The sequence below is a fragment of the Aquila chrysaetos genome, chromosome 5, assembly GCF_900496995.4.
Source record: "Aquila chrysaetos chrysaetos chromosome 5, bAquChr1.4, whole genome shotgun sequence".
NCBI classification, from domain to species: domain Eukaryota; kingdom Metazoa; phylum Chordata; class Aves; order Accipitriformes; family Accipitridae; genus Aquila; species Aquila chrysaetos.
The window spans coordinates 69,682,775-69,708,633 of NC_044008.1; the positions used below are offsets into that span (position 1 = coordinate 69,682,775).

Below are 25,859 nucleotides of genomic sequence, written 5' to 3' on the forward strand. Positions count from 1 at the left end.
GGTATTGGTTTTACCTGCCCTTGCCAAAACATCATCTTCAGTTTCCAAATTTGCTGCTGTCTTTCTCAGGACCAGGATGATAATTAAGCTCATGAGGATCGGTGAGTCTGGGCTCTCATCCCTCTTCCTCAGTACTCGGGAATCTTACTCCGTGGTCTGTTTTAGCCATACCCTAAAATAAGAGAGTAACACATGAAAAAGGCAATAAAGGCAATATCCTTATCCAAATGCCCTGTGCCTAGCAAAGCATGAGGGCTGCCGTGTACACACCACTATGCCAGCTATCGGGGTGTTTGGTTGCTGTTTCTCTGGAGATGGGTGCTACAGCGGGTCCCCTTGGTCACCCTCGCCGTCCTGGGTGACAGGCTCATGCAGCAGTACCTGCTTTCTTTCAGGACATGTGCGTTTTGATTTTAGTCATTGATCAAAAATAGCCAACTTGCTTTATTTTCACATCCGCTTCAGCAGCGGGGAGGTCAGGTGTGCTTTCTGTCCGTCTCAAAGTGTTGGAGACCAGCCCGAGTCCAGAAGGTGTTATGAATGTTCTGTGCAATGGAAAAAGTCTGTGGGGTGAGAGGAGGAGAGACCAAGCCAGGAGAAACTCATTGCTGCTTCCAGCCTGAGCTCAGGCAAGGTCCGTCGTGAACGTAACTCTTCCCGAATGCTTTTCACGTCCCCCTTTTTTTTTTTTTTTCCCCAGCCCAGGAGCAAAAGTTGAAGTTGTGTTTCCAATCTGGAAGAGCAACATGAAGTCAGTGCTCTCTGCAGCACAGCTCCAAGTTGTCTCACCCGCCTGTTTGAACCTGATTTTCTTACCCAGTTTGTATATTCAGAGATACAGGGACATTCTAACTGGTAATCCTCATAGAGTGCCTTGCCCAGGGTGCCTGGTGAACCTCCTCATGCTAACCGAATACACACAGAAAGACTTTGCCACTGCCACCTGAATTAATGGGTGGGAAGACACAGTGCGTGCATTAAATCATACTCAGCAGTCCAAAGGATTAATTGCCCTGTTCACGTAAGGGCTAGCGGAGAAAAAGAAGCTTTCAAAGGGCTTAAATTTTGGTCCCATCACTTCCCTGTGCATCTGGCCCTCCCACACCGTCTGGTTTGATGTAAGTCTCTCACACAGGGACTCTGCGTGCTCAGAGCCCTCCACTTCCACCCGCTATCTGCAGCGTGTGTGTGTAAGCGCTATACATCACCAGCCTGCGCTTCCCAGCAAATTAGCAGAAATACCATGGTATTACATTTGCTGTGATCTGCCTGTCAATCAAGGAGATTCCCATGGTCCTTTCTGATACTCATCCCAGGATCGCAGCCATCCGCTGTTTGCTACTAAAACTTGAGTCTCTGTCCGTGAAGACTGATGGAAGCATCCAGCTCGTAATGTCTCGCAGAGAAACCCGGGGCTTGGTCCCCCCCTGCCTGGAGCGGCTGCGACAGCAGCTAGCAGCCAGCAGCAGGGGAGCTAGATCATAAAAAGCACATTAAATAAACCCAATATTAGCACCAAGGTTGATAGGAAAAGCCACAAAAAGCGGGGACAATAAAAAAGAAAAATGCGTGGCAACAACGAATCCTAGATGCTGGCATGAAGGGATTTCATTTGGAAAAGACTGCCTAAAATTCCTTCTCCTGAAGGTGATCGGCATGTCCTGCCCTAGCAGGATTACTGCTTGCACATACGTGCATACGTCAGCTTGTATTCATAGCCCAAAAATGTTCCTGTCAGTTATACGCTCCACAAATACCAGCAAGATTTGAGATTCTGCTTCCCTCCCGCCCCAACCCTCCCCTGTTGTTGTTGCATCTGCTTGTTTCATCTATCATTGGTCCCGTCCTCATCTTCGCCTGAGCATATGTTGCGGGAGGAGAAATATAATTAACTTTGGAAAATTCATTTCGAGGTAACCAGATGTCTTGCACCACCTTGACCGTATTTCCCACACCGTAATTAGCAGAGGGAAAGTCAGTGCCGGTGGCTGAGCGGGACGGACTGCAGCGGGGGCCGCGGGCAGCCCCGGCCTCACCGAGAGCAGCCGCGCTTCGCTCTCCGACGCGGGGAGCATCCTCTCCGGGAACGCATCCTGCAAAGGCTTTTGGAGTGCTGTGGTGGATTTGGAGAGGGTTCAATTTCTGGTGCTCATCACCTGTACGCAGCCTGATTGCCTATGTACGCGCTTAAGCTGTGACTGCCCTTTGTTTTGCTTCGGGGCTGCGTGCTTGATTTATTACGGTCAGATGAGTGCGGTTACGTGTTCCTACGCCGGATTCGCGTTGTTAATTTGTGTAGTTACTTCTGGATGCTTGTTGGGTAACTTGGTGGTGGATGGGCAGTAATACAACTGTACTCGGGCAATGCAGTCACAGGAGCTGCACGCACTAAATCAGGATTAGCTGTGTGCCTGCAACACAGACATCCACCAATAACCTGTGAAAATGGCATTTCTAGATTGCTGTTTTACAAGAAGTGCCTTGTTATCCTGTAAAATGGTGCAGGACTCCAGCCTGCCGGTCAGGGCCACGAATTTAAAGACCAGCAGTTTGCACGGAGCAGCAGAGCTGGTTTAGCTCTCTGCAAAAACCTGACGTTCCTCTGCCAAAACCTTAAACCCCTCTGACGGCCTTCAGATGAACTCCTGGCCTGCGGAGAGGGACGGGATTGCGCGGAAGGGACGAAGCGATGCCGGGAAGCCCAGAGATGGCGGGGAGCAGCTGGGGGAACTGGCATGGCCGGGAGGAATCCGGACGCTGCCCGGGTCGCTCGCTTCAGGGCAGGGTTTTCCTATCTGTGTCCATGCCGCGTGCCCGCTCCGTAGGGAACCGGGCACTGGCTATTTCCGTACCCCCATCAGCGGCCAGGAGCGATGGGGTATTCCTTTCCCAGCCCCAGGGCCAGGTTTCCTCCTCCCGTCCCTTCCCGTCCAACTCGCTGGGTCCCTGCCAGAGGTCTTGGTGCCAAGGGAGGGGTGACGCAGCATCGGTCTCCCCAGGCCGGAGCGGAGAGAGGCAGGGGAGGGACTCGGAGCTCTTCTCTGACTTGTGCCCTCGTCACCCCCCCCCCGCTCCCTCGTCTCTGCACGATCCCGCTTCGATCGTGCCGGGAGGACCACGCCGGCGTTGCATTCGCAGCAAGGATGCGCCTTCCCCCGCTGAGAGCACCCCGGCGTTTGCCAAGCTCGCACCTCGGCTGTGCAAAACCCGAAACAACACCCCAAAACCAACGCAACACCCCATTTCTGTATCCTCAGCCGTGTTTGGAAACGACCGAGACGGACCCACCGCGGTCTCTGTTCCCAGCAGGAACGGCCGTGCCCGTCCCCGCGGTGGCTGCGGCAAAGCCGTGCCGGGATGGGGCTCCGATTTTGGGGTCAGCTGCCGCACACCGTCTGCAACCCCGGCCGGGTTTCAGCTGCTGGCCGAGCGGAGCGGTACCCGTCCCCCCGCGCCCTCGGAGCTGTCTCGTTGTGCCGCACAGAGACAAAAATACTTCCCCAGCTGCTGCCCACCTGGTGCCTGAGATGAGTTTAGGAAATGGCAATAAGAAACTGAAAATAAAAGGCTGAAAAGAGATAGACACAGGGCTCGCACCAGAAGTGGGAGAGCTAAAAATAGCGGTGATACGATCCATCAGAGCTATAGGTCATAATTAACCGCTCAAGTGTCTTTGGGCATCGAGCAAGTGCCTCCAGCAATAGGAAACTCACATGGGTTTAACAGCCGAGACGGCGTGTCCTCGGCTCCCGGCGTGCCACTGCCGAAAATAGATGTGTGGACGGTCCCCCGGCCGGCTGATGCCAGGCACTGGCGGGGTGTTACCCCCCTCTGCCCCGACCACCACGCTCCTTTCACCCCCTGCCATGGAGAGGAGGGGTTTTCCAGGGGATGAGCTTCCCCTTCTTGCAGGGGGGGGTACCGACACCCCTTCGGGCACAAGCCCGCTGCCGTATTCCCAGTCGCTCTCAGGAGCTGCTGGGAGATGGGTGCACGGACAAGCCGCAGGAGCTGCTTGCAGGGAGCCTGCGTAAGCCACCGGTGCACCGGCGTTTCCCTCGTGGTGGCTTGGGAAGGAGAAGCCACGGCTCTGGGTCATGGAGACGCGATCGGTGCTTTCTCGACTGCCCCACACCGGGCAGCAGCACCTTCCACGGAGACTTCCCAGAGCCCTCTGCCCCTCGCTGGGACCAGCACCGGGTGGTTGGCTTGGTTGCAATCCAAGCTTTTGTCCAAACCCTACCTGGTGCTCAAGCGATTGAAATGATCAAGGCAAGAGGCCTGGATGTGTCCTGTCCCCCCCTCAATGAAGCCCCCCCGGGCCATGCCCGCTCTCCAGCTCCAGCCTTCCCAAGGTGCCCACGTTATGCAGAGCACAGCAACGTCCCCCCGGCCGGGAAGGACCGCCGGTTCCTCGGGGTGCTCCATTTCACCGGGGAAAAGTGGTTTTATACAAACGAGCTTCACCAAGGGATGTGCGGGAGGAGCTCGCGGGAAGCGAATGGGGTTCGCAGAGGGAGGGTTCGGCTCCCAGCCCCGCTGCTGCGCTCACCCCAACGCCCCGCGGGTCCGCGGTTCGGCCGACTGCCTGGACCCGGTGACACGTCGTAATAGTCACAGGGGTGGATGTGGCGGATCAAAATATCACAGTCAGTTAAAAGGCACCTCTCAAGTCAATCTATGCCTGATATTTAGTTTCTGTAAATATAGGATATTGTGCGTGAGATCAAGTGGAAAGTTCCTTCTTTAATTCCTCCAGAAACAGAATTATTTAGCTGAGCTGCTGTTCCCTGGAAACATTTGACTCGAACATTACGACATTGCGATAGAGGAGAAATTCAACACCACAACAACAGCCCTCAGCTAATCCATTTTCTTTTCTGGGACCGGGAAAGCTCAGACTGGGAGAAGGATATTTAAAACCAGTTCAGCTCTAAGAATAAGTGGTAGTTAAAACCAGAATGAAATAGGTAAGGATTTTAAAAACAAATACATGACTTAATCAATCATGATCCTAAGGGAAGTTAAAGCAGCTACAAACCATGAAGAATGGGGTGGGTTTTGGTGTTCCCTATTACCTGTGAAGAAGTCTGATGTAAGTCGCGTGCCGGGAGCAGCCCCTGCACGGCACGGCCGAAGCTGAGCTGTACGGAACCGGCCCGAGATCCAGCTGTACCGAAACTGCCCGTGACCGCGGAGGTCGGCGGGAGAGGCGAGCGCCGACATCTTTGCAAAAGCACATTTCAACTCCCTCGGGTACCCAGTCAGATGCCAGTTCCCCAGCTCGCATCCCCCCCCCCCCCCCCCCCCCCCCCCCCGACGCACCTCCTTGAAATCCTGCGCAGAACCTCCCTTACCTCTCGCGCGGCTGGCCCCGGCGGGGGGGTTCACGCCTGGCCCAGCAGACGCGCGTATCCCATACGTTCCTCGGGGTAACGTTACGTGGCGGAGACCAGACGTAGCCCCGTGCCTTGCGAGAAGGGCTGGCCGCAGGGGCGAGCCACGCGCCCGAAGGGACGAGGGCGGACGGCTGGGCTCGAGCGGCTGTAGCTACGCAGGGCGCCGCGGGACGGGTACGCAACACGTTTTTTTCCTGGGTGTGAACAACCCAACGCTTTCTGATCAGTAAGGACGCATCTTGCTCTCGCGACTCCTTCTCCCTGCCCCCAGGGTCCCGGTGCTGCTTCTGCACGGCGTGTGTAGGGTATATAAGCAGACTGAAGGGTATCGCAGCTATTTGGGGCTGAGGTTTAGGAGAACTTCGGATTTCGTGGCACAGCCGGTGCAGTTCTGACCGGCACGAGCACAGCACGGGGACTGGGAAGAGGGGACTGATGTCGGCCGCGTGGCCGTGGCTAAGGGTGCCTCCCCCAAAGGTGCATCCCGCTGGGTGCCCTGGAGCCCTGCTGCGGCTGCAGAGCTAGACTGGGTTTGAGTCAGAAGAGCTTGAAAGTAATAATTTTATTTTCTCTCATTCTCCCTATTTTTGGCTTCAGATTCTTGGATGTCTCCTGCCTACTCCCCAAATATGTGACAAGGAGTAGGTTTGAGATAGTAACAATATTAAAATGAGTCAAAGTGCAGCAGGAGCTGAAAGTTAGAACAAATGCAGAATAAAACCTCTCAGCAAAAATAACAGCCAAGGAGCACTCAGGTAGGCAGGAGATCTGCAGGAAAAGACCAGGGAGCAAGGGAGGATCGCAGGCTCTGCAGGGTCCCTTATGCTACACGGTTTAGGAAACCTCGTGGGGACTGTCATGCGTTAGATGTGCTCTGCTCAGGCTGAACAACTGAGGAGGCAAAGTCCAGAAAGGGATGGAAATGATCAGAAGATACGGGTTATGAGGAGAGAGAGTGAGATAACCAGGGTTTGTAGTCAATGGAAGACCAAGGGAGATGTGGTAACAGCCTCCTGAAGTTACTGCAAATAAGAAGGGAATAAAATTGGTTTCTGCATACATTGCCTGTGAAAGGGTAAGACTGTCCTGACTTGCTTTGCGTGATCTCTTGAAAAGCCCCAGATGAAGGGATGCCTTATCTGTGACATTTAAATCTACTCCCAAGTCAGTAGCGAAAAAGCTGACCTGCCTCAGGCATAACACGTATCCCTCCGGAGCCTCCGTAGGTCCATCTTCCAGTTTCATTCTCCTCCAGCAAAGACATGGAGGCCTTTCAGCCAGCTACTGCTCCTTTTAACTTATCTGCTGATACTACGGTGAACTGGCCCAAGCCAAGTCCAGCTGTGGCACCAGGCAAGGCAAGCCAGGACCTGATTTCTGGGGAGAGCCATCAAAGCAAGGAAAGAACTGACAAGCTGAGAAACGCTCATTTGCTTCATGCTGATCCCTCAACAGGAATAGGTTTGGGGACGAGGTGAACCATTTGCAGCTTCCAAATTAAAGGGATCCGTGTTAACAGTTACAGTTATTCATTGACTTCTTTGGGGAAGAACCCAAGAACCTTAGCTATAGAAAACACACGTTGATTCAGAGCGATCCCTTTCAAGGCTCCGTTCTTGAGCCAGATGTTTGAGCATGAAGTGCTGTAACGGGGTTTAACTGCAGGAGCTACAGGGCAGCGCAGGACACAGCACCGGCCTGGGGAAGTACAAAAACTTCGTGAACAAAGTGGGCAAGATGGGAAATGAAAACGAGCCAAATACTACAAGGATTGATCAGACCATGGAACAGGCTAAAATGAAGCAACAGATGCCTCATGGGTTGTGCAGATGCCAGTCGAGCGGAGACGATGGCAAACCAAGATTATAACAAAGCGGCAGCAGCGATGGAAGAAAAATGGCTTAGAAACCTCATGGACCACGCTGGCCTTGGCCAAGAGGTGTATGGAGCCAGGTAATGCCCCCTCGCTCCTGCACAGGGCGGTGACCCAGCCCAGCATGCTCATTCTCAGCAAGAAAGAGCAAATCTAATGTTCATCTTCTGGGAAATGAGAAAGCACTGGCTTGTAAGGAAGGCATTTCATTAAGGAGGAAGAAAGCAGCAAGGTATTTCCCCCATTCGCCAAAGTTCCTGAAGTCTAAAGCTGTCATTGCCACCCTTGTCCTTCCTCTGTGGTAATAAAGGAACTCGTGGTATTTTGGGGGCAAATCTTACTTCTTTCCTCCCTTCTCATGCCCTTGATTTAAGACTTGCAGCGTTCTTAATCCCGCAAGAAGCGAAGCGGGTGCTTCCCGTGGGGACATGAATAGCCCCATTGAAGTCATGTGCTGCGACTTTACATGTGTGCTTAGAAGTCTGCAGGATTGAGGCACTCGAGCCCAGGAGTCATTTTTGGGAAGAGGGTCCCTGGCGCCCCAAGCACCCCACAGAAACCAAACGTACGCAGACCGTGGTTTCAAAGCCACTCATCTAGCAGCTATACTGAATTTGAAGCCTGCTCCAGGAGGCTCGATGCACGGCACAGTCTGGGTGTCCATCCTTGGGCCACCAGCTCAGCTCTTGGCATTTTACTCAGCTGCGGTGCTAGTCACAGCCCCGAATGAACCAGGACAATCCCTGAATTGCAGTTACCAATAGAAAATGTTTAACATTCCCCAGGTGGGTACATTTGATAAAAACATTTAATTACTGCACTTCCTAAAGCATCCCAGAAAGCACAGTGCTGTCAGGCAATAAAACCACTAAACAACTCCAAGCTATTAAAAGCCAATAGGTTCTTGCACCCTCCACCGCCATAAAACCTGCAGAAATAAAGATGCCGGATGCTGATGCTATTTAAAGGGAGAGCACAACATCGTGTCACCATATGGTGATGTGGCGCTGGCCAAGTCCCTGAATTACAGCGTATATATACATGGCAGTGCCTCATTTTTTGCTTCCACCCAGCTTTCCTCTGGGAGCATCCCCCCTCCTTGCAGGACGAGGAGCTTGTCCCAGCACAGTATTTGTGTTGAGAGACGATCAACTGGCTTATTCCAATCACATAGTATTTTAAATATTTTTAACCAGAAGCTATAAAATCCAGGAAATGTGGATTTATGACCCATAAAAGGCTTAGTTAGAGCTATGACCTACTGACTTATGTAACTTTATTTACTACTGGCCTGGGATGGGGCTCCTATTCTAGCACCCCGCTAAGCTCATTTCATAGCATTTCTTTATTTGGCCTCTGTTAAAGACGCAGCGATGTTGGGCTGTCGGAGGGTTCAGAGATGGGGGCTTGGAGGGAACGTAGGTGTCTGCTCCGAGGCGCAGAAAAGCCAGGCAGCGCCGACGTTCGGCTTCTCACGAGGACCGAGCGGAACAAACCCACGCCAGTCTCAGCCCTTGGTGTTTGCCCTGGACACAAGGTTGAGTGGTGAGACTATGCCTTTCTTAGCCCTCACCCGTACTTTTAGGCGACGGCAAGTCAAAATCTTTGAAGAGGGAAATTCAACAAGGGGGTTGCATCCCCCTCCTTGTTTGCAGAAGGACCTGGTCGCAGAGAGGAGACGACCCAGGGCTTTGCAGTGTTTCTGCTGCCATGTCGGAGCTGCAGGGATGACCCCAGAGCATCTCTCCAGCACAAGCGGCTGTGATGCCAACATCGCCTTGGAGGCTTCCCTGCAGATTCACTCCTTGTCCAGCACCGATGCATTCTTCCATTAAGGAGCGACGTCCCCCAATTACCCACGGGGTGTTGCTCCACCTGCCAGGAATGTGCCCAGATTTGCCACCGGCCCTTCTCAGCCTCTTCCAGAAGCTCTGAGCAGTACCACGGCACCGGGGACTGCTGCAGATGGACTGTACCCATGATACAAATCAATGCCCTGCTCCCAGGGCTATGCCACTAAGCCCCAAATCTGCAAGTCCCAAGGCTTATTCACCCTCCAGGCTGGTTTGGCTCCAACTGCTGAAACTCTGCAGGCAGCACACGTGCAGGCAAACATCAGCACCCACACCAGGACCCGGCTGCCTCCACCCAGCAGCTCCCACCTCCGGGCCAAAGCAGCCCAAGTCTGAATAATCCCAAACTCCATCTGAACCAGCTGCAGGCCAGGATGTTTTCATCCCAATTGCTTGGTGTGTAACTTCAGTAACCTTGAGAATGTCGGTGGCATTGTGCAGGGTGATTAACGGCTGGAGGGGAAGGCAGGACTTGCAGCATCAGTAATTTATTTAGTTTTTGATGAGAAGTGACGAGAGCTGCCCAAGTTCAGCACACACAGGGCGTGAGATGTACTTAAAAAATGGAATTTGTACAAACAAAAGAGGAAACTGCAGCAGCTGCACAGATTAGCAAAAACTCCCATGTCTCTTGTCCAAACACCAAAGCTTCCCTGGAGGAAGACGTGCTGCGCGCTGCGCCCTAAGGCCAATATTTGGGTATAGAGCAGCTAGAGGACCAGAAAGACCACCAGCACTGAAAAACCTCCGAACTGTGCCCGTCTGATGCACAGTTCTTGTCAACCACGACCATTTCAACTAGCTCTTTAGCTCTGATTTTCTCTTTTGGGCATCAGCCTCAGAACAGACCTATAATTTATGGCGTGTAGATACCAGCCTAAAGCGTCACTGTCTGAGCGAGCAGTAGGAAGCATGGTCAAGCTTCAGCTCATGCAACCCAGCTGCTCAAGGGTGCAAGAAGCCCAGCAAAGTCGGCTTTAGCCATGGGAAAAATATGGAAACAAATTACCACTTCATTGGCGGGGTGAGCGCAGCCAGTGCTGCTGGCCTGCCTTCCTTCACAAGCTGAAAACGCTCCTTAGGACCTCCTCGGCTTTACTTCTCCTTTGTCTCATTTAAGATCACACCTTAAGGTGCTTGCAAAACCCAGCTCACAAAACAGGAACGCTTTCAACACCCAAGTGCGGCTATCAGCCCGAAACGCTGCTGCTGGCCTCGTGTCTGGTGCTCTGAGTTTGCAACACCACTGTGGGGGCCTGATCCTGCTCCCCTCGCACCTCCGAGGTCTGGCTGGACACAGGGACCCCAGCTGCAGCATCTTTCCTTCCCAGGAGGAATGAGATACAAGCGCATCTGCAAAGGGCAGAGGAGCGTTTTTTGCTAGCGAGCACCCACACAGTGTTTATTTGCAAGTGAGTCAACTGGACTCTAATGGTTTTGTGGATGCCGCACAATTCATCTCTCTTATCTCAGGGATTTTCATTACCTTTTGGGCAATTTTGACAAAAATTCAATTTTCCCTGCCCACGCACACATCCTGCTGTTCTCTCATTGAACACATCAATTAACAGCCAAAAAAGTCCTCAGCATCTTTTCTTTCCTGGATTCAGCCTCCTCCATCAGCCTTTAACACCATTTCCCAGTGCAATTACCCACCCCAAACTGCTGCCAGGTCTGGCCTGAAAGACTGAAGCTCTTCACACCTGATCCACACGCTGCTCCTCCCTGCAGACACGTCTCCGCCATCCCGGAGAGCAGAAACCACTGCCCCAAGCAAGCAGGGACAGAGCCGTGCGTGGCACCCGCATCCCTGCGACAGCATCTGCCGCGAGCACCCGTGCAGTTGCACAAGAAATGCAAGTGGCGGAAGAAATGTAAAACTTTATCGCATTCTCAGTATTTACCAGAATTAGAGGAGTATCTAGAGGTATTCCAGCTACCTTTGCAAACCAACAACAGAGGGCTCTCTGTTTTCCTGCTTTTTATTCCTGCCGGGATGCAGAGAGCTGCATCATTTTCTATCAATCCAGTTATTTCCGCAAGGGAGAAGCCGAGTCTTTAAGCCTGAAGGCATAGCAGGGTGCAGGGTGACGTACGCATCCGCCTCATTCTTGCTCTCTCCTCCAGGCATTTGCTTGCAGCCACCGTCACACAGGACACCAGGACCTGTGGTCTGACCCAGTGCGGCACCTATCAGTTTTGTTTGGTTTTTTTTTTTTCCTTAAACTCGAAGCAAGCATCAGCCTGATTTTATTTTAAAGGGAGACCCTGAAAACTGTGCCTGCGAACCAGGCTATGAGATAGCATAAGGATGACACCTTAACGAAGCGCTGCCGCCACGACCACACTGGTCCAGATGTGGGTTGCAGCTGGCAGCAGCTCTGTCCCTGCCAGCGCAGGGCCCCAGGACCGCCAGGACACAGTGCTCCCCATCTCGGCCCCGCACGCCGAAAGGTGGAAGTGAAAAGCAGATGTGTGGTCTGGGAAGGTTTCCAACACAGGTTGTTTTCTTCGTTGGTTTTTTTTTTTTTTTTCCCCTCTTTCCTTCCTCATTTAAGCTCCAGACCTGAGACAGCCTACGAAGCAGGAGCGCCTGGGCGCAGTGACATTTTGAGCAGAGGGAGCAGCAGGTGATGGCAGCAACCCTCTCTTTCACTGCTGAAACCACCCGCATCTCCCAAAGCCCTTGGGCTCAGGGGTGGAAGAGGGAAGGGGAAGGTCCACAGCCAGCTGAGAGGAGCACCAGCCCCTCTCACCATTGGAACCAGAGCTGCTGGTTGTGAGCAGCTTTTAAAGGGCTGTTCTGCAGGCAGGGTATGAATCAAGGGAGTCGTTAGTGTCGCATCTACAAACTGGAGCAGGACTTTCCTGAAGCTGGAGAAGTGGCAGGCAGGGGGGTGCTGCAAAGCAGCTGCTCGGCCCCAATGACACGCTGCAGGCAGCGCCCACCCTGCCCGGCTCCTTCCTGCTGGCCGGGGCACAGGGGCTGCTCAACATGATCTTTTTTAGAGAAGGAAACCTTTTTTCTTTCCTTTTTTTCTAAGCATTAGGTGCAACAGGCTGAAGAGGTCCCAGCTCTGGAGCAGCCGCCTCCAGCCCAGCCTTTTGGCTGGGACCGTACCGGAGAGAGACAAATCCCCACAACCTGCCCTAACCTGCAAGAGAGGAGAAGGCAAGGGAGAGTCGTCTTCTGACCCCTTTGATGATCAAACACTCCAATTCTCCTTTCCTTTCTTTGACCGCTGACACAACAGCTTCACCTTGAAGAGCTGTTAGAGGAAACCTGAAACTTGGATGCTGAGAGAAAGGCAGGGAGAAGAGAATCCTCCAGCAGAATGAGTTTTCTCTCTAGATCTCCATGTTGTCTTTGAATTGCAAGAGCACCATCTTGTGTTTAAATCCAACACAGACTGCGCCCAGTCCTGGGGGTTTCCATCCTCTCTGGAAGCACAAGGCGATAATAACAAGCTGCAATCCATGGCAATTCTCATCAGCAACCTGCCCACCATCACTTTCCAGGACGTTTTGACAAGCAGGAAAACAATTCACATACTCGGGTTTGTTATCTCAAAACAGCTTAAGAAGTTAACTATAACCACGCAAAACGGCAACAAGTCCTGAAGGCCATGCCGTGGAGTACGGTCCAAGGCCAAAAGGCCACCCTCAAAGCTTGTTTTACAGTAGAATGTGCATCAGAGATCATCATAAAGTTAAATAACATTTACAGACTGTACTGCTCAAACAGCTTTCAAATAGATTACAGGGTGCTGAAAAAGGGGGGTGATGGCAAAAAGAATCCCTTATTTTGGTTTGCTATTCCCTTGTAGAAAAAGGGAAATTATCTCAATCTCTCTCAATAAGTTTGGGGTTTAATTCCCAGCAAAAAAGTATTTTCCAATAAAGAGCATTCACACTGAAACATTTTTACTTCCTGTATGATTATTAACATTTTACATATTCTGATTTGAATACCTCTTTTTATAGGAGACTGATACAACTGAGATAACTTTTTAAAAATCTGCTACAGAAACTGAGTGCTTTTCCTATTATCACCACATTCGTTGCAGAAGGTCTTGGGTATTTATAACAGCTTAAAACTTCAGTCTCCAAATATAATTTGTAACACCTTAACCTAGTTGACAATTCTATTAGCACTTCTCTCAACGCAGGATCTGAAAAATTAAATTACTTACCCACACACCTGAGGGGCTGTCAGGGCTGCCAGAAGAGCTTAAACATTTCCAGAGTAAAGATTTATGATGCTTCTTCCTATTTAATACATACACACACTGCCTTAGCACAGTGCAACGATGTGACATGCCTGTGAAAGGACACATCCCGCAAATAAACACTGTGAGGAGAGGGAAATTTGTCAGTACATCCGCTCTGGAGAGGCAAAAATCTTGCGAGAAAACTCCAGTAAATGAGCAAAAAGATGGTTTAGATTTTTTTTTTTTTTTTTTTTTTTTTTAAAGAACCAAGATGATAAAATTTCAAGTTGGTACAACACTAGTAACAGGACACTTCACGTTTTCTGAACCATGGATGATTCCTATGTTTGCACGTGCGAGTATGAAGTATTTGCATCCTAGAGGTATTCAAAAGCAACAACTTTACGTAGGCCCGTCGCTGCAGCCGGAGAGAAGCAAGAGTAACATATGCTTGCACATCACCACGGCGAGGTAAGGGACTAGACGGCACCGTGCCCCTGGCACACCAGGGGACAGAGTCGTCATTGTGTGAGGAGGGGGCCACCCCAATCCATTACAACAAAGGTTAAGCAAACATTTTCAGTGGCATGGCCACTTGTTACATATTAATCAAGATAAATTGCTGGGACAAATGTGGTTAGAAAGTGGCAGGTGAGCCAGGAAACAATTGAAACCTGGCTCTAGCCAAGTGCTCCTTTTCTGCAGTAGAAATCAACCTCTTGTCACCGAGTCCTCATTCTTCTGCCTTATAAATACACTATTTCCTTGGCTGTGCAGTAAGTAACCAACATGCATTTGAGCTTAGAACCTTACCAAAGATTCATCTAAGGAAACTTGAAAAATAAATTCCAGTGCCAGTGCCTATTTCATCTGAGCTGCAGTTAAGCAGATCTCCTCTAGATTCTTAACCTATGCACCAGTGGGTTTGCGGGCCACGTAAGAGGCGAAGACGGCATTTGGGAGGCAGTCAGAGAGCAAAGTTTTTCTGCAGAGTTTTTGCTTAGGCCCAGTACGAGAGCAGGATTACACCGCTATCCATGGGCTGACTCAAATACATTAGACTACCTGTATTTATGATGGCAATATTTGGCTGCTAGTGTAAAATACCCAATTATTATGCCTTCCGGTAGTATCAAAAACCTTTGAACTTAACATGAGACTACAAAGAACACACCAATCCAATGCATGTTTCATATACATATTTATATATATTTCATGTACAAAGTTACATTCTGAACCCCATGGATTCAATAATAGAAATAAATACTGAAATAACTACACTGCTATATGAGCTTTTCTGCTCACAGAAAAGAAGCCTCAAGTTTTAACAGACAGCAAGTTTAACGCTGTAGTATCCATCTCGGATTACAGAGGCAAGTAAAATTCAGCGTAAAGTGTCCAACAGACAAAACTTCCAAAAATTACAGACCATAAAATGTTTAAAATATATGCTTAAAAGATTGAGAAATGTGCATCAACAAAATTAATAAAGGAAACTTAATCTTGTTAGAGGGCGGGAGAAACATTTAGTGTATAGAAAAATGCTTTGAGGTGCAACATAGGTTGTTACAATATGGCATAACCCTGTTAGAAAAAACATTTAATTTCCCTAAAGAACTGTATTTGAGTTTACCGTGTCTCTTTTACAGAGCAGGGCCTTCACAAGACCCTGTCTCAACAGGGCCGCTTACAAGAGTGCTAAGTCAGGTTTAATCCTTTGGTAACTTTTATAATACTCACATGGAAATAAATATTCAGTTACACAGCATTTTAAAAGACACACGTTCTTTAGAACAGTTAGTATAATAAAACAGATTTAACATTTGTTTGTTACTAAGGCAGCCTATGATAAAGTGTCTACGCTCTGCCAGCTCTATCTGATCCAACGCAGGAAGACCTTTACAAGAAATGGACAATGCAGCAGCTTATACAACGCATTTCACCTTTACCATGCAAACACCCTTACCCAGGCAAGTAATGTGCTGCATATTTTGTGCTCGAAATGTTTCCAAACTATTAACAAGCTGTAGCTATCAAGAGATTAGCTCCTATTTATATGATGCTTTAATCACATGAGTGTATGCATAAACACATTCTTGAGACGGATTTGTAGGAGTGTATTGTCATCTCAGTGCCTGAGTTTTTACGTGCTTTATTCACCATTCAAAGCGACCTTAAATAGAGTTTAGAAATCCCAGGGCACTGTGATGACAACAGGGACCCATCTAATCTACTGTACCTTAGGACAGGGGATAAAGTTTTTAAATGAGAAATACAGAGAAGTGCACATGCCTTTTATCTACACCCACAGCGGTACATAGTTAACCTACTGTTTTCTTTAAAACCCTTCCACTTTTAGACAGAAACAATCATTCTCTGAAAAATTTGCAAGAGTTGGCCCACTGAGGTGACTAAAATGGCACGGTGGACCAGATACATTTGGCAAAAGACCAGGTACACACTTGCCAGATTGAACTGCTCTAGTTGATAGCAGTAAAGCCGTTCAGAGAAAACAGCTCATCGCTAATTACAAATAAAATGCTACACAAGAACCAAGGAACAGAATTGTGCGCTTTTTTTTTCTGAGAACATGAGAATGTGACAATCAACCAGTGAGTAAAAGCTTTGGAGACTGTTTTCCAAAGAGGGAAAAAAAAAAAAAAATTTAAGAAAATGGCAGGAGAAGCAATGAAACTGCACCGCTCACAGTGAAGATTCTGCACAACAGTAAAAGTTTAGACAGCATTTTTCTTGGACATCCAATTTTGTAAGTTAATTCAGATGTGCTTCAGGTTCAGCATACATGTCTATGTAAGTTTTAAATAGGTCTTTCTAAGAGTGTTTACTCAGTTTACTTTCTGTATTTGTATAATTTTTAAAAAGCTCCCAGACTTTATATTTAAGCCAAAGTACTTCAGGAGTGATGTTAAAGATGAATTTGGAAAGCAAATTATGAACAACATGCTCTCATCACTTTTGGCATTCTGAAGAGAAAAATACTACCAAGATATTAGACATCTTTAATAAGGATTTTTACTACATAGTTCATGTCCTAGATACATATTTACGAGAGGAACAGCTGTGTACAAAATATGTCGCTTAAAAAGTATTTATACATATAAATCTAACCAATAGACCTGAATGGAGTTCTTCTGGTTTATCAGCTATGATATGCATTTGAAAAAGCTGCCTAAATATATATTTACACAATAGACCTCAGCTAAATGTGTTCATTTAAAAAATTAAGAAAAATATATAAACACATGTTTGCCTGATAGACCAGAACTGCTCCTATTGCATAAAAATGTTTAGGCAGTTTTAAAAAAGTGTTTCTATATTTACTCTTCTGAAACTGTTCAGTTCTCTCACATAACCAAGTTACTAAATTTCTCTGCTAATCTGAACAGAACAGTCCCAGCCTTTTGGGGGTAAATGCTGGACGTTTATTAAAACCCCTCAAAACTTTTACTTTCCAGAGACTAAATGAAAAAGCAAATCTGGGTTTTAAAGTATTCTGAAGTACAGAAATCATGAAGTATTTAACTTAGGTCTGATACTAATGGAGGAAATTCAAGGTAAAAGCAAGACAGTCTTCAACTCACACTTATGGTTAAAAAAATAGATGGTGAGTAGACAGAATGTCAGCCTAATATTAGAGTCTTCTGACTTTCATCAATTTACTCAATCTTAGTGTTACCTGCTAACATTGTTGCTAAATTTTTTTTTTTTTTTTTTTTTTACTAAACTGGGGTATGCAACTACAAAAAAATACATTTTGTACCTAATAATCTGGCACTAAAGTTCCTTTACAATCTCACTTGGGCAGAATGCATTTTTCCTGTACACTCTCAGTCTTTTCTCATGCTCTAATCGAGGTCTCTAACCTTCACACATGTAGTGCCTCATGAGTTTGACCAGCTAGGCAGAGAAGATCATTCTAGTGCTTAGGACATAAGGAGTTAAGACAAGAAAAGAACAAAAACATATCCCCTGTTCAAGAATTTTACAGTTATTTTCAAATTTAAATCATCCTAAGAATACCCTTTGGAAACCGAGTTGTTCCGTGTCAGGGAAATGGAAAAACACTATGCTCAAAATTGCTCATTATTGAGGGCAGCAGTTCTCAAACTTTAAGGTTCAATAGTGAAAACATGTGATTTTATTTAAATATTGTCATCTTAATTCCTATACAATCCCCTCTTCCCCCCAGATATTCTGATGAATGTAACAAATTAAACCGTATACACTATATAAGCAAGACTTTCCCGGTTTGAAAACAGAAGCTGAAATTTACAGTTTGCTTTAGCCCTCACTGAATATTTGGATGAGTCTTAATAATCCATCTTATAATTTGTCAATTTTTTAATACTCTGGGAATAACTTTGCTGTTTTACTCAATGCATTATACAGTGAAATGAAGCTCAGTTGTAATAAAGCTGAACTCAAGTGAGACTACCAAAGAAGTGAACTACATTAGATTGCTGTGGTACAGTAAAACTAATGTCTCAGTTGCTTACTATGGTGTGCACACCAATTTTGAGAAAGATCTGATTTCATTATACTGTTCCATGTAACACGGGTGCAGTAAACCAGCACAAGCTAATTCCTGTATAGTTAAAGGTATGACAGATTTGCAAGATAAAGTTAAACAGCAAAGAAATGCTTCAACATCATGTAGTGAAACAGGTTTCACAAAATAAAAAAACATGCAGAAGCTTTTTTTTTTCTTTTTTTCTTTTTTTTTTTCTTTTTCTTTAAGGTCTCCAGCTGCATCCTATAGGCTCACTCACTGCCACACATTACTTGCCACACTATCAAGTGACTCCTCTCAGCTTTGGCTACAGAAGGTTCAAGTTGTAGAGCTTCTCCAAGGAGTTCAGATTCTCCACCTTCGTCACCTGAAAAACAGCAGCTTCGATTCAGGCACACAATAAAAAAGAGTATTAACACCAAATGGAGCAAGACAAGCGACATCCAGGTTTACAAGCAAAACACTATAAAAGACAGTAGTTGCCATATGCTCATGTAAAAGCATATTCAAGACTGAATATATACATTACAAACTGAAAGTCTGTTGCATAATTATTTCAGAGCCTAGTATTCTGATGGTCATATTCTTCAGTTCTAGCCGCCAAAATTAAATGTGGTTTCGTAAGTATCCATGTTCTACACATTTCATTACTTACTTATAACTCTTTAAGGCAGAAAAACAACAACCTCACTTGCAAACTTGCAGTACCTCCCAGGTACAAATGGAGATGGTTATATGACAAAAAAGCGTGCTAGCATAAACCATATAAAGTGCTCTGGCAGTAAGAGCAGTAATTGAGCACAAGGGAGACAGTGCCACATTCACATCTATGATGAACCTTTCCCCTTCTTTCCTCTCGTTCTAGTTATCCTAGCTTGTCACAACGCCGCACACACTGGCACAAGACAGCCTTAAGCGTATTCTCCATTATTGCTCTTCAGAAGAGAAGAGCAGTTTTGTAACTGTGTCTAAGCTCTTGGTGACATGAGCTGACTTGGATCAAAGGTGACAGACTAACCACTAAACAAAACTGCACGTAGACAGTAATAAACCTCAATACAGAGGCAGTCTTGTGGTACAGAAGAACGTCAGTTTAATCAGATGAAATGGGAACTGACCTACAACTTCAGGAAGGTTTCAAGTCACAGTTTGGCTGGCTTTCTGGTTAGACTACTTTGGAGGTGTGAGGAATCTAAACATAGAAGAGCCTGAACTTGCTCTTGAGCCAGTTTGCTGCACTAATGTGGTAATGGCTGAGCTAATGCAGCTATAGTACTGACGCTTAACTTCATGGCTTTGCATCATGCCACAAGGACAGCAAAACGCACATTTGGTATGTAGCTATACCAGCTTGGAAAAAGTGCAGAGTTTTTACTACTCACTACAGCGTGGCACAGAATTGCCTCAAGTCCTGCCTCCCCCGTAACTCCACTGGGGTTACCGGCAGGAACATATTTTTCATTGATTAGTGGGATGACAGAATTTGGGCTGGCCTTCGTGGGTTTTCTTTGTACTGTTCTTTGTGGGGTTTTTTTGTTGGTTGTTTGTTTTTGAAAAACACTATAGACAGATTTAGGCAAAAGGTCAAAACCAGGTCTAGGGGTTACGACTTCTTTTAGGCACTTCTTGTCAAGGTGTCTAGCTGCATATTCTAAGCATAGAACAACCACTCTCATTTTGTTATATTTCCCCAACGGCTTCAATTAAAAAGAAAAAAGTTTTTACAAGAAATCTTTTATGGCGTAGGACCATGCAAAAGTGCTACCTGAAAAAAAACAGTGATCAAAATCAGAAGGGCATGCAAAGACAACAGCGAGCTACTTTTTCCCTTCACTCAAAAATGAGTAAATTTTAGTTTGAGTGTTCTTCACTTAATACATGACTCTTTTTGGAGTCAGTCTGCATATTTAAGTAACTAAGGACATATTTTGCAGCAGTTTGAGACAGAAAACTAACCTGTCAAAGTAAGACAAAGTATAAATGGTAAGGTGGTACATGACTCCAAAGCAGAGTTTCAAATAAACCTTTTTACACAGGCAACTCAGAGGTCATGGTTTATTGGGAGGAGAAGGGTAAGCTGAAGGTGTATGTTGGGGAGAATAGAGATACTTCTATCCTCACACCTGCTTAATAAAGACTATACACTGACTGACCACACAAATGCACTCTGCAATCACAACAGAAGTTATTATATGGTTAATGACCTTTCAGTATGAAGAGGTTACAACTGATTTTAAGCTCAGTATTTCTTACCCATTCTGAAGTCAATATATCCTTCTCCACCACTTATCACCAACATCGATTTTAAGGGACTCTGGTTGAAGGACTCTTGGGCTGGTTTATCAGCTGTTAGCTCTGTTCCACCACTACTCTGTGGGCAAACAACCTGACCTGGATTAAAAACAAAACATTTTTATGCCACATCTCACAGAATACCACCAGCTGTATTTGGTCATTGGATGATATACTTAATGCCTAATGATACACTTAAGTTTGGATTCTAGTATCTCTTCAGGGAGGGACAGAAAACTAGCTTTGCTCTGATTTCATCTCTCTAAAGAGATGAAGAATCTGTTCAGGTCAGTTCAACGGAAACCAGAAAATTAAATGCCTCTTGATAGATTTCACAGCACAGGTATGCAGATCTAGAGAATGACATTGAAACAAGACTTAAAGACTTTCAGACACACAACTGAAATGATTCAGCGCATGTCAACCCATTAAGCAAACTTCTGTCATTTAATTCCAGCACACGAGGTGCATAGAAGCACTGAGAGGGCATTCAGCCAGCACTGCAGCTTCTAGGAAACTCTTAGCTTTTCAACTGAGAGTCTTTCCTTTGTGGGCTTTTCCCTTAGTAGCTCATCCTTCCTGCAGGATGTCAGACTCTTAAATTGGACCTTACATCAATTAACAGTTGACTGCCTTCTTAATAGGCAAGTACTTGCTCACCACAGTACCTTCTTCCCAGAGGGAAACAAAGCACTTCTTCTTTTGTGACCAAACCCTTTTCCTCCCATTAAACAACACTGCACTTGGGAATCAGACAAGTCTCGGTAATAAAACATAATAAAACGTTTCTGAATGCACTATCTCATACACTTGCTATCTTTGCCTAAACACTATGTTTAACTAAGCAAATGAAGGCGAAAAAGAAAGTTCATTTGAAGAACGGTAATGAAACCTCACCAGGTACTGCGACAAAGAATTTAACAGCATCACGGTGCCCGTGGAAGCAAAGCTGCGCGTGTGCCATTGAACAATATGGTATGAAAGTTCCCGGAGTCACTTTGTCACTGTTTTCATCGCCGTATACACGTATTACGCTCCCCGGACGGTTTCCGGAGCCTGCTGCGGCTTTATTAGCTGTAAAAGAAGAGAAGTGTTTTCTACTTGAAAATACAAGTTACAGAAATGGTTATTTGTTAAGAAACCTTATGGTACCATCTAAAAGCTAAAGCCAACTTAGATAAAAATGAAACAGGAGGGCAGCAATGCCAATTCAAGACAGAGCTGGAAAGAAAAAAGATTGCATGCTTCGTTATTTTAAGTACATCAGAAAATGGAGCAGGATTCTTATTAGTCTAGCATAAACACCGGATTTTAATATCCTACTTTTGGAAAAAAATAATTTGCGAAAGGACTGTATCTTTCATAGAAAATAAGTACCTCTAATGTGTTTCAGTACGAGCAAATTCAATGTACTTAAACATATAATTAAAGACAGTTTCATTCCAACTAATCATAGGGTATCCCCTTGCCAGCAAAAATTCTCTAAATATAGCCACCTGTGGGCATGAAGGAGCTACCCTATTATAATTCTACATCTAGTTTTTACTGAAGTTTTAAAATCCATTAAAACAGAGAAGTAGTCATGCTAGACATACAAGCCATCTCCATTCCAAAGACTATCAAAGTAGTGAAAGAAACAGTGATTTGTAACAAGACAGTAAATGATGTGGATTAATGACAAAGTTATAAGATATGGTATCACATTGGCTGGAAGAAAAACAAAGTCTGTATGAAAGTTCAGCTGCAACACAGGATGATATACTAAACTGCTGAGCAGATTGGTGGCCATTTAGCAAACATAAAACTGCTGCAATGCAGTAACTGCAAGTGGAAAAACATTTAGGAACATACAAAGGGTAGATCTATAAGGAGTGGGAAACAGCCTCGAAGTGGCTATTAGAAGCCTGAAAGTAGATTTTTGTTCAGGATCTGCACTTACCCCTCAGCCCCAGTAAACGTCCCTGGTGGAGGATTACAGCTAAAGTGAGAAAGGAGGAAAGGGGAAATGGATAGGTATGACAGTAGAGGAGAAGGATTAATGAGAACCCACCACTCTTATATTTTGGTTTTTGATAAGGCAGAGCTTAAAATTTTAGCTCCTAAAACCAGTAAATATCTAATTACAGAAGATTCAATAAAAAGTCACAAAGAACAGCATCTTGTTATAAAAGTTTCAGTACCAAATGGACAATGAAAGCACCGCCACTTTCATGTGCTTTATCGCTATAAAGTTTCTTATTGATTAGCAACGTTTCCCCTTTCTCTCTTTCCTTGGCAGGAGGCTACCAAAATAATATAGAACAACTCATGTTTTCAAGTTCCCTTTTGAAATATCATCTGCGGATCTGGAAGATGCCCTGCTATTGAGACCCAGGGAACTCAGATATGCAATTGCTTATAGAAGGACGCGACTGTTTTTGAAAACCGTGAATATTTGTAACAAGGGTTCTCAAACCCACCATCAGGCTACCCACAAATGGTTGCTCCAATTCATTAACAACTAGCAAAACTGAAATTGAACTGAATAGCTTTAAAAGGGATTTTTTCATGTTCGCTACTGTTTCAAAACAAACTCCTCTGGAAACATTAAGCTTGATGCAAATTAAGCGCTATAATTTTTGAAAGCATGATTTAAACTATTTCAAATTCATGATAGGAAGCCTGTCCTTCCTTAGTACGTTCATGCAATGCAAAAAAAGACATTTATTGAATGGATGGACGATGTAATGGAACAGTATGAGAAAAAAAATGCATGTATGTGCTGTTCAACAAAGCAGATACAACATGAAGAGTTTTTACTATTCAATTACCCTAAAATATCACCTGTCAGACTGTACTGCTTTCTATATAACAACCGTACAATTAGGACTATCAAATTTCTGTATTTTATTTTCTGAAACTTCTGTCCATGTGTTCTAACATCAGTCTCAGGCACAAGTGTTGGGTTGGTTTTTATGGGATTTTTTTGTTGTTGTTGTTTTGTTATTTTAAATGCAATAAATTTGCACACTGATTCTTCCCAAGCTTTACCTACTTAAGATTTGTTTTGCCTTTGAACTGGACTTTTTCCTTCTCCAGAGGTTCAACTGCCCATATCTGAATGCTTCCTCTCCTACCCCCAAGGAATTTCAGCCTATGACAGAGGGGTCTGTTATTAAGCAGATACCTGGATTTGCATTACTGGAATTTTACCTAGAAGTTAGTGCCCTATTTGTAGAAGGGGCTTACAACTCCTGTAGCTTTGAACGTGTCCTTTAAAGCAGTCGGTACTACTGCTGTTGCAGTCCTTTATACCAGCTTTGTGATGAATTCTCAAGAACTAAAGCCAATCAAATTGTATTAGCAACAACATCAACTTGCTCAAATCAAACAAAAATCTACTCTGGTGATCATATGGCAATCAAAACATAACATTAATTAGAAAACTAAAGCCATCTCTTCCAAGCAATATACTTCTATAAGTGCTGCTAATACTCGTAACACCTCTAAGGCTTCAAAGTGTCTCTCATTCAAGCCACAGCAACTCTGCTCAAATTGAAGTACAGGAGATTTTGGAGATGTGCTTTTTTGCTCAGAGTAATTGTAACCATGTACACAGATTAGGTGCTAAACATCACACAGGCCCAATCTGTTACAAACCTGAAAGATTCAGACCTGGCAGTAAAGCTTTCTATCCATTAGCAAGCATCTGAATGGCGTTTAATATTCTCTTTTTGTGTCTACAGCATATTGCACAGTGCTATTCATTTATATTTTACTTACTTTCTGTTAATGGAATGGAGATGATGACACCATTTCCTGTTCCTACCCATAAACGATTACAAGACACCATAAGAGCTGTGATTCTCACAAATGAGAATCCCAGTTTACCAGTACCTAAAAACAAAAGATGCTTTTCATCAAAAATTATGAGCAAGAATAATTTTAGTTCCATAACAGAGAATCTTAACTCCAACTCCCAAACCACGCGGACAAGTAATTCCCTCCCACTTCAAACAAAAACAAGGTAGAGGAGTACATTTAAGTTTTAAAGATAACCTAAAAGGCTAAAACACTCTGTTAATTAAGTTGTGAACCTATACAGAAAAAGACTAACATTAACTGCGAGAAAGCACAAAAGGTATAACGGCTCCATAACGCTGCACAAAAAAGTCTTTTGGGGCTTACAGTACCAGGGCAGCTTTTCAAACAAACAAACAAAAAAAAGGTGAGTTTACAGATGCAAGATAATGATTTCTCATCCATTAAAATTAATTTCTCATTCATTAGCCCTGTGAGGGGAGCAGAAGGCAGCTGACCAGCTAAGCACATACTTGTGAAGGATTTCCCATGGCCTAATTACCTGTATTTGTTGTGTTATGTAGGTGGTCAAACTGCTCTTATATAAACATTAATGAAAAACATCAGAAAGCTTATTAGCTTCAATAGCAATAAAAATTTGCTATTTTGCATTTGTGTGTTCTTGAAAAAGAGGCAATTTTTCCAGGCAAGTAAGGGATTCTTCCCACTCTTAGATTTAGAAAAAGGCATCAGTACAGTAAAAAAGAGAAAGATTTTAGTGTCTCTATTGATGCCTGCCCAACCCAACCACCATTTTCCTCATTAGTTCTGCATTTTTAGGGACACTTTAGACATCAGGCAGGACCAACAGACTGCATCAGAAGACCTATAATCCTCATCATGCTTTACAGATTGACAGATTCAAGTTTTCACAAACAGGATTTGATTAGCCTTCCACCCACCCTTCCCCCTAGTTTGTAGTGAGAATTGCCTGATCCATAACAGGAAAAGAAAGCTCCAGACAGCAAGAGGTGTAAGAATACTACAGTTTTCCTCATCAACTTACCTAGCATTTTGCTTACATAAGGTTCAATGTCCACATCTTGTAGATGCTGATACGTGTGCGCATGATAGAGACGCAGGGTGGAGTCCAGACGAATAGACACCCACACCCCATCACCCACCCATGCCAGCTGCCTCACTTGGCTTTCTCTTCTTGGGTGCGCATCAAATGACTTCTATGAAAGATTGGATTTTAAATTAGAAGATGAAACAAAGGAAAGAGTAAGAAAGACTTCTCTGTTACTCTTACACTGCCAACACTGGCAATTTTCTTAAGTCATCTATGACCCTCTGATTTGCACGATCACTTGCAGGTACAGTGTTTAGCTTAGTTACAATTACCATATGATGCTGGTAAAGTAATAGTAAAAATGCTGATTCCCTTCCCTGGAGTGTGATCTCAAAGCCATAGTTTCCTACCGTGTCTTCATTTAGATATCATATTCCAGTCTACTCTGGCTTCCATCTCCATTTAACCTGGAGCTTTTTTGTTATAAGGTCCTCCCGTCACAGCACAAGATACATATGCCCAAAAAGTGTTTTTTCTTCCTAGTTCTGTCAGGCAGGCCTTGCTCTTGCATACCAACGCAGTGCAAAATACGTACTATCCACCAGCAAAACAATTCATTTCACTCTTGTATGAATTCCTTCATTTCAGTTTTCCCATATATACATATATATATTCTTCACAAAAATAGATTATTAATTGGGTGCTTGATATTTTCAGAAGAGCTAAGCAGTCACCCTCAAAAGGTCTGGCCCATGTCTCAGGCCAATTAGCAAAAGCTGAAGTATTAATACTGCTAATAGCTTTCAGAAACCTTAGCCACTTTCTGTACTTGAGATGCCAGGTACACA

At 45.2% G+C, this 25,859-nt stretch overlaps 1 protein-coding gene and 1 long non-coding RNA gene across 18 annotated transcripts in view; one reads left to right on the forward strand and one right to left on the reverse strand.

Moving 5' to 3' along the window:
* Positions 1-5,569: 5,569 nt before the first annotated feature.
* LOC115342237 lies at positions 5,570-13,044 on the forward strand. Its single transcript, XR_003923689.2, has 2 exons — positions 5,570-5,625; positions 12,170-13,044. It is a non-coding gene; the product is annotated as an uncharacterized LOC115342237 (long non-coding RNA).
* Positions 13,045-14,520: 1,476 nt separating this feature from the next.
* Positions 14,521-25,859, reverse strand: part of SPAG9 (sperm associated antigen 9) — a 66,014-nt gene continuing 54,675 nt past the window's right edge. For 11 of the 17 annotated variants that reach the window (XM_041123569.1, XM_030014051.2, XM_030014050.2 and 8 more), the window contains 6 exons: positions 25,006-25,177; positions 23,922-24,035; positions 22,099-22,137; positions 21,057-21,233; positions 20,121-20,258; positions 14,521-18,234 (listed from right to left, as the gene is read on the reverse strand). In XM_041123569.1, coding sequence (XP_040979503.1) covers positions 18,119-18,234; positions 20,121-20,258; positions 21,057-21,233; positions 22,099-22,137; positions 23,922-24,035; positions 25,006-25,177 — 756 coding nt within the window. In that variant the 3' untranslated portion in view covers positions 14,521-18,118. The remainder of the gene's footprint in view (positions 18,235-20,120; positions 20,259-21,056; positions 21,234-22,098; positions 22,138-23,921; positions 24,036-25,005; positions 25,178-25,859) is intronic. The other 6 variants (XM_030014054.2, XM_030014056.2, XM_030014055.2 and 3 more) reach the window with 1 other exon arrangement.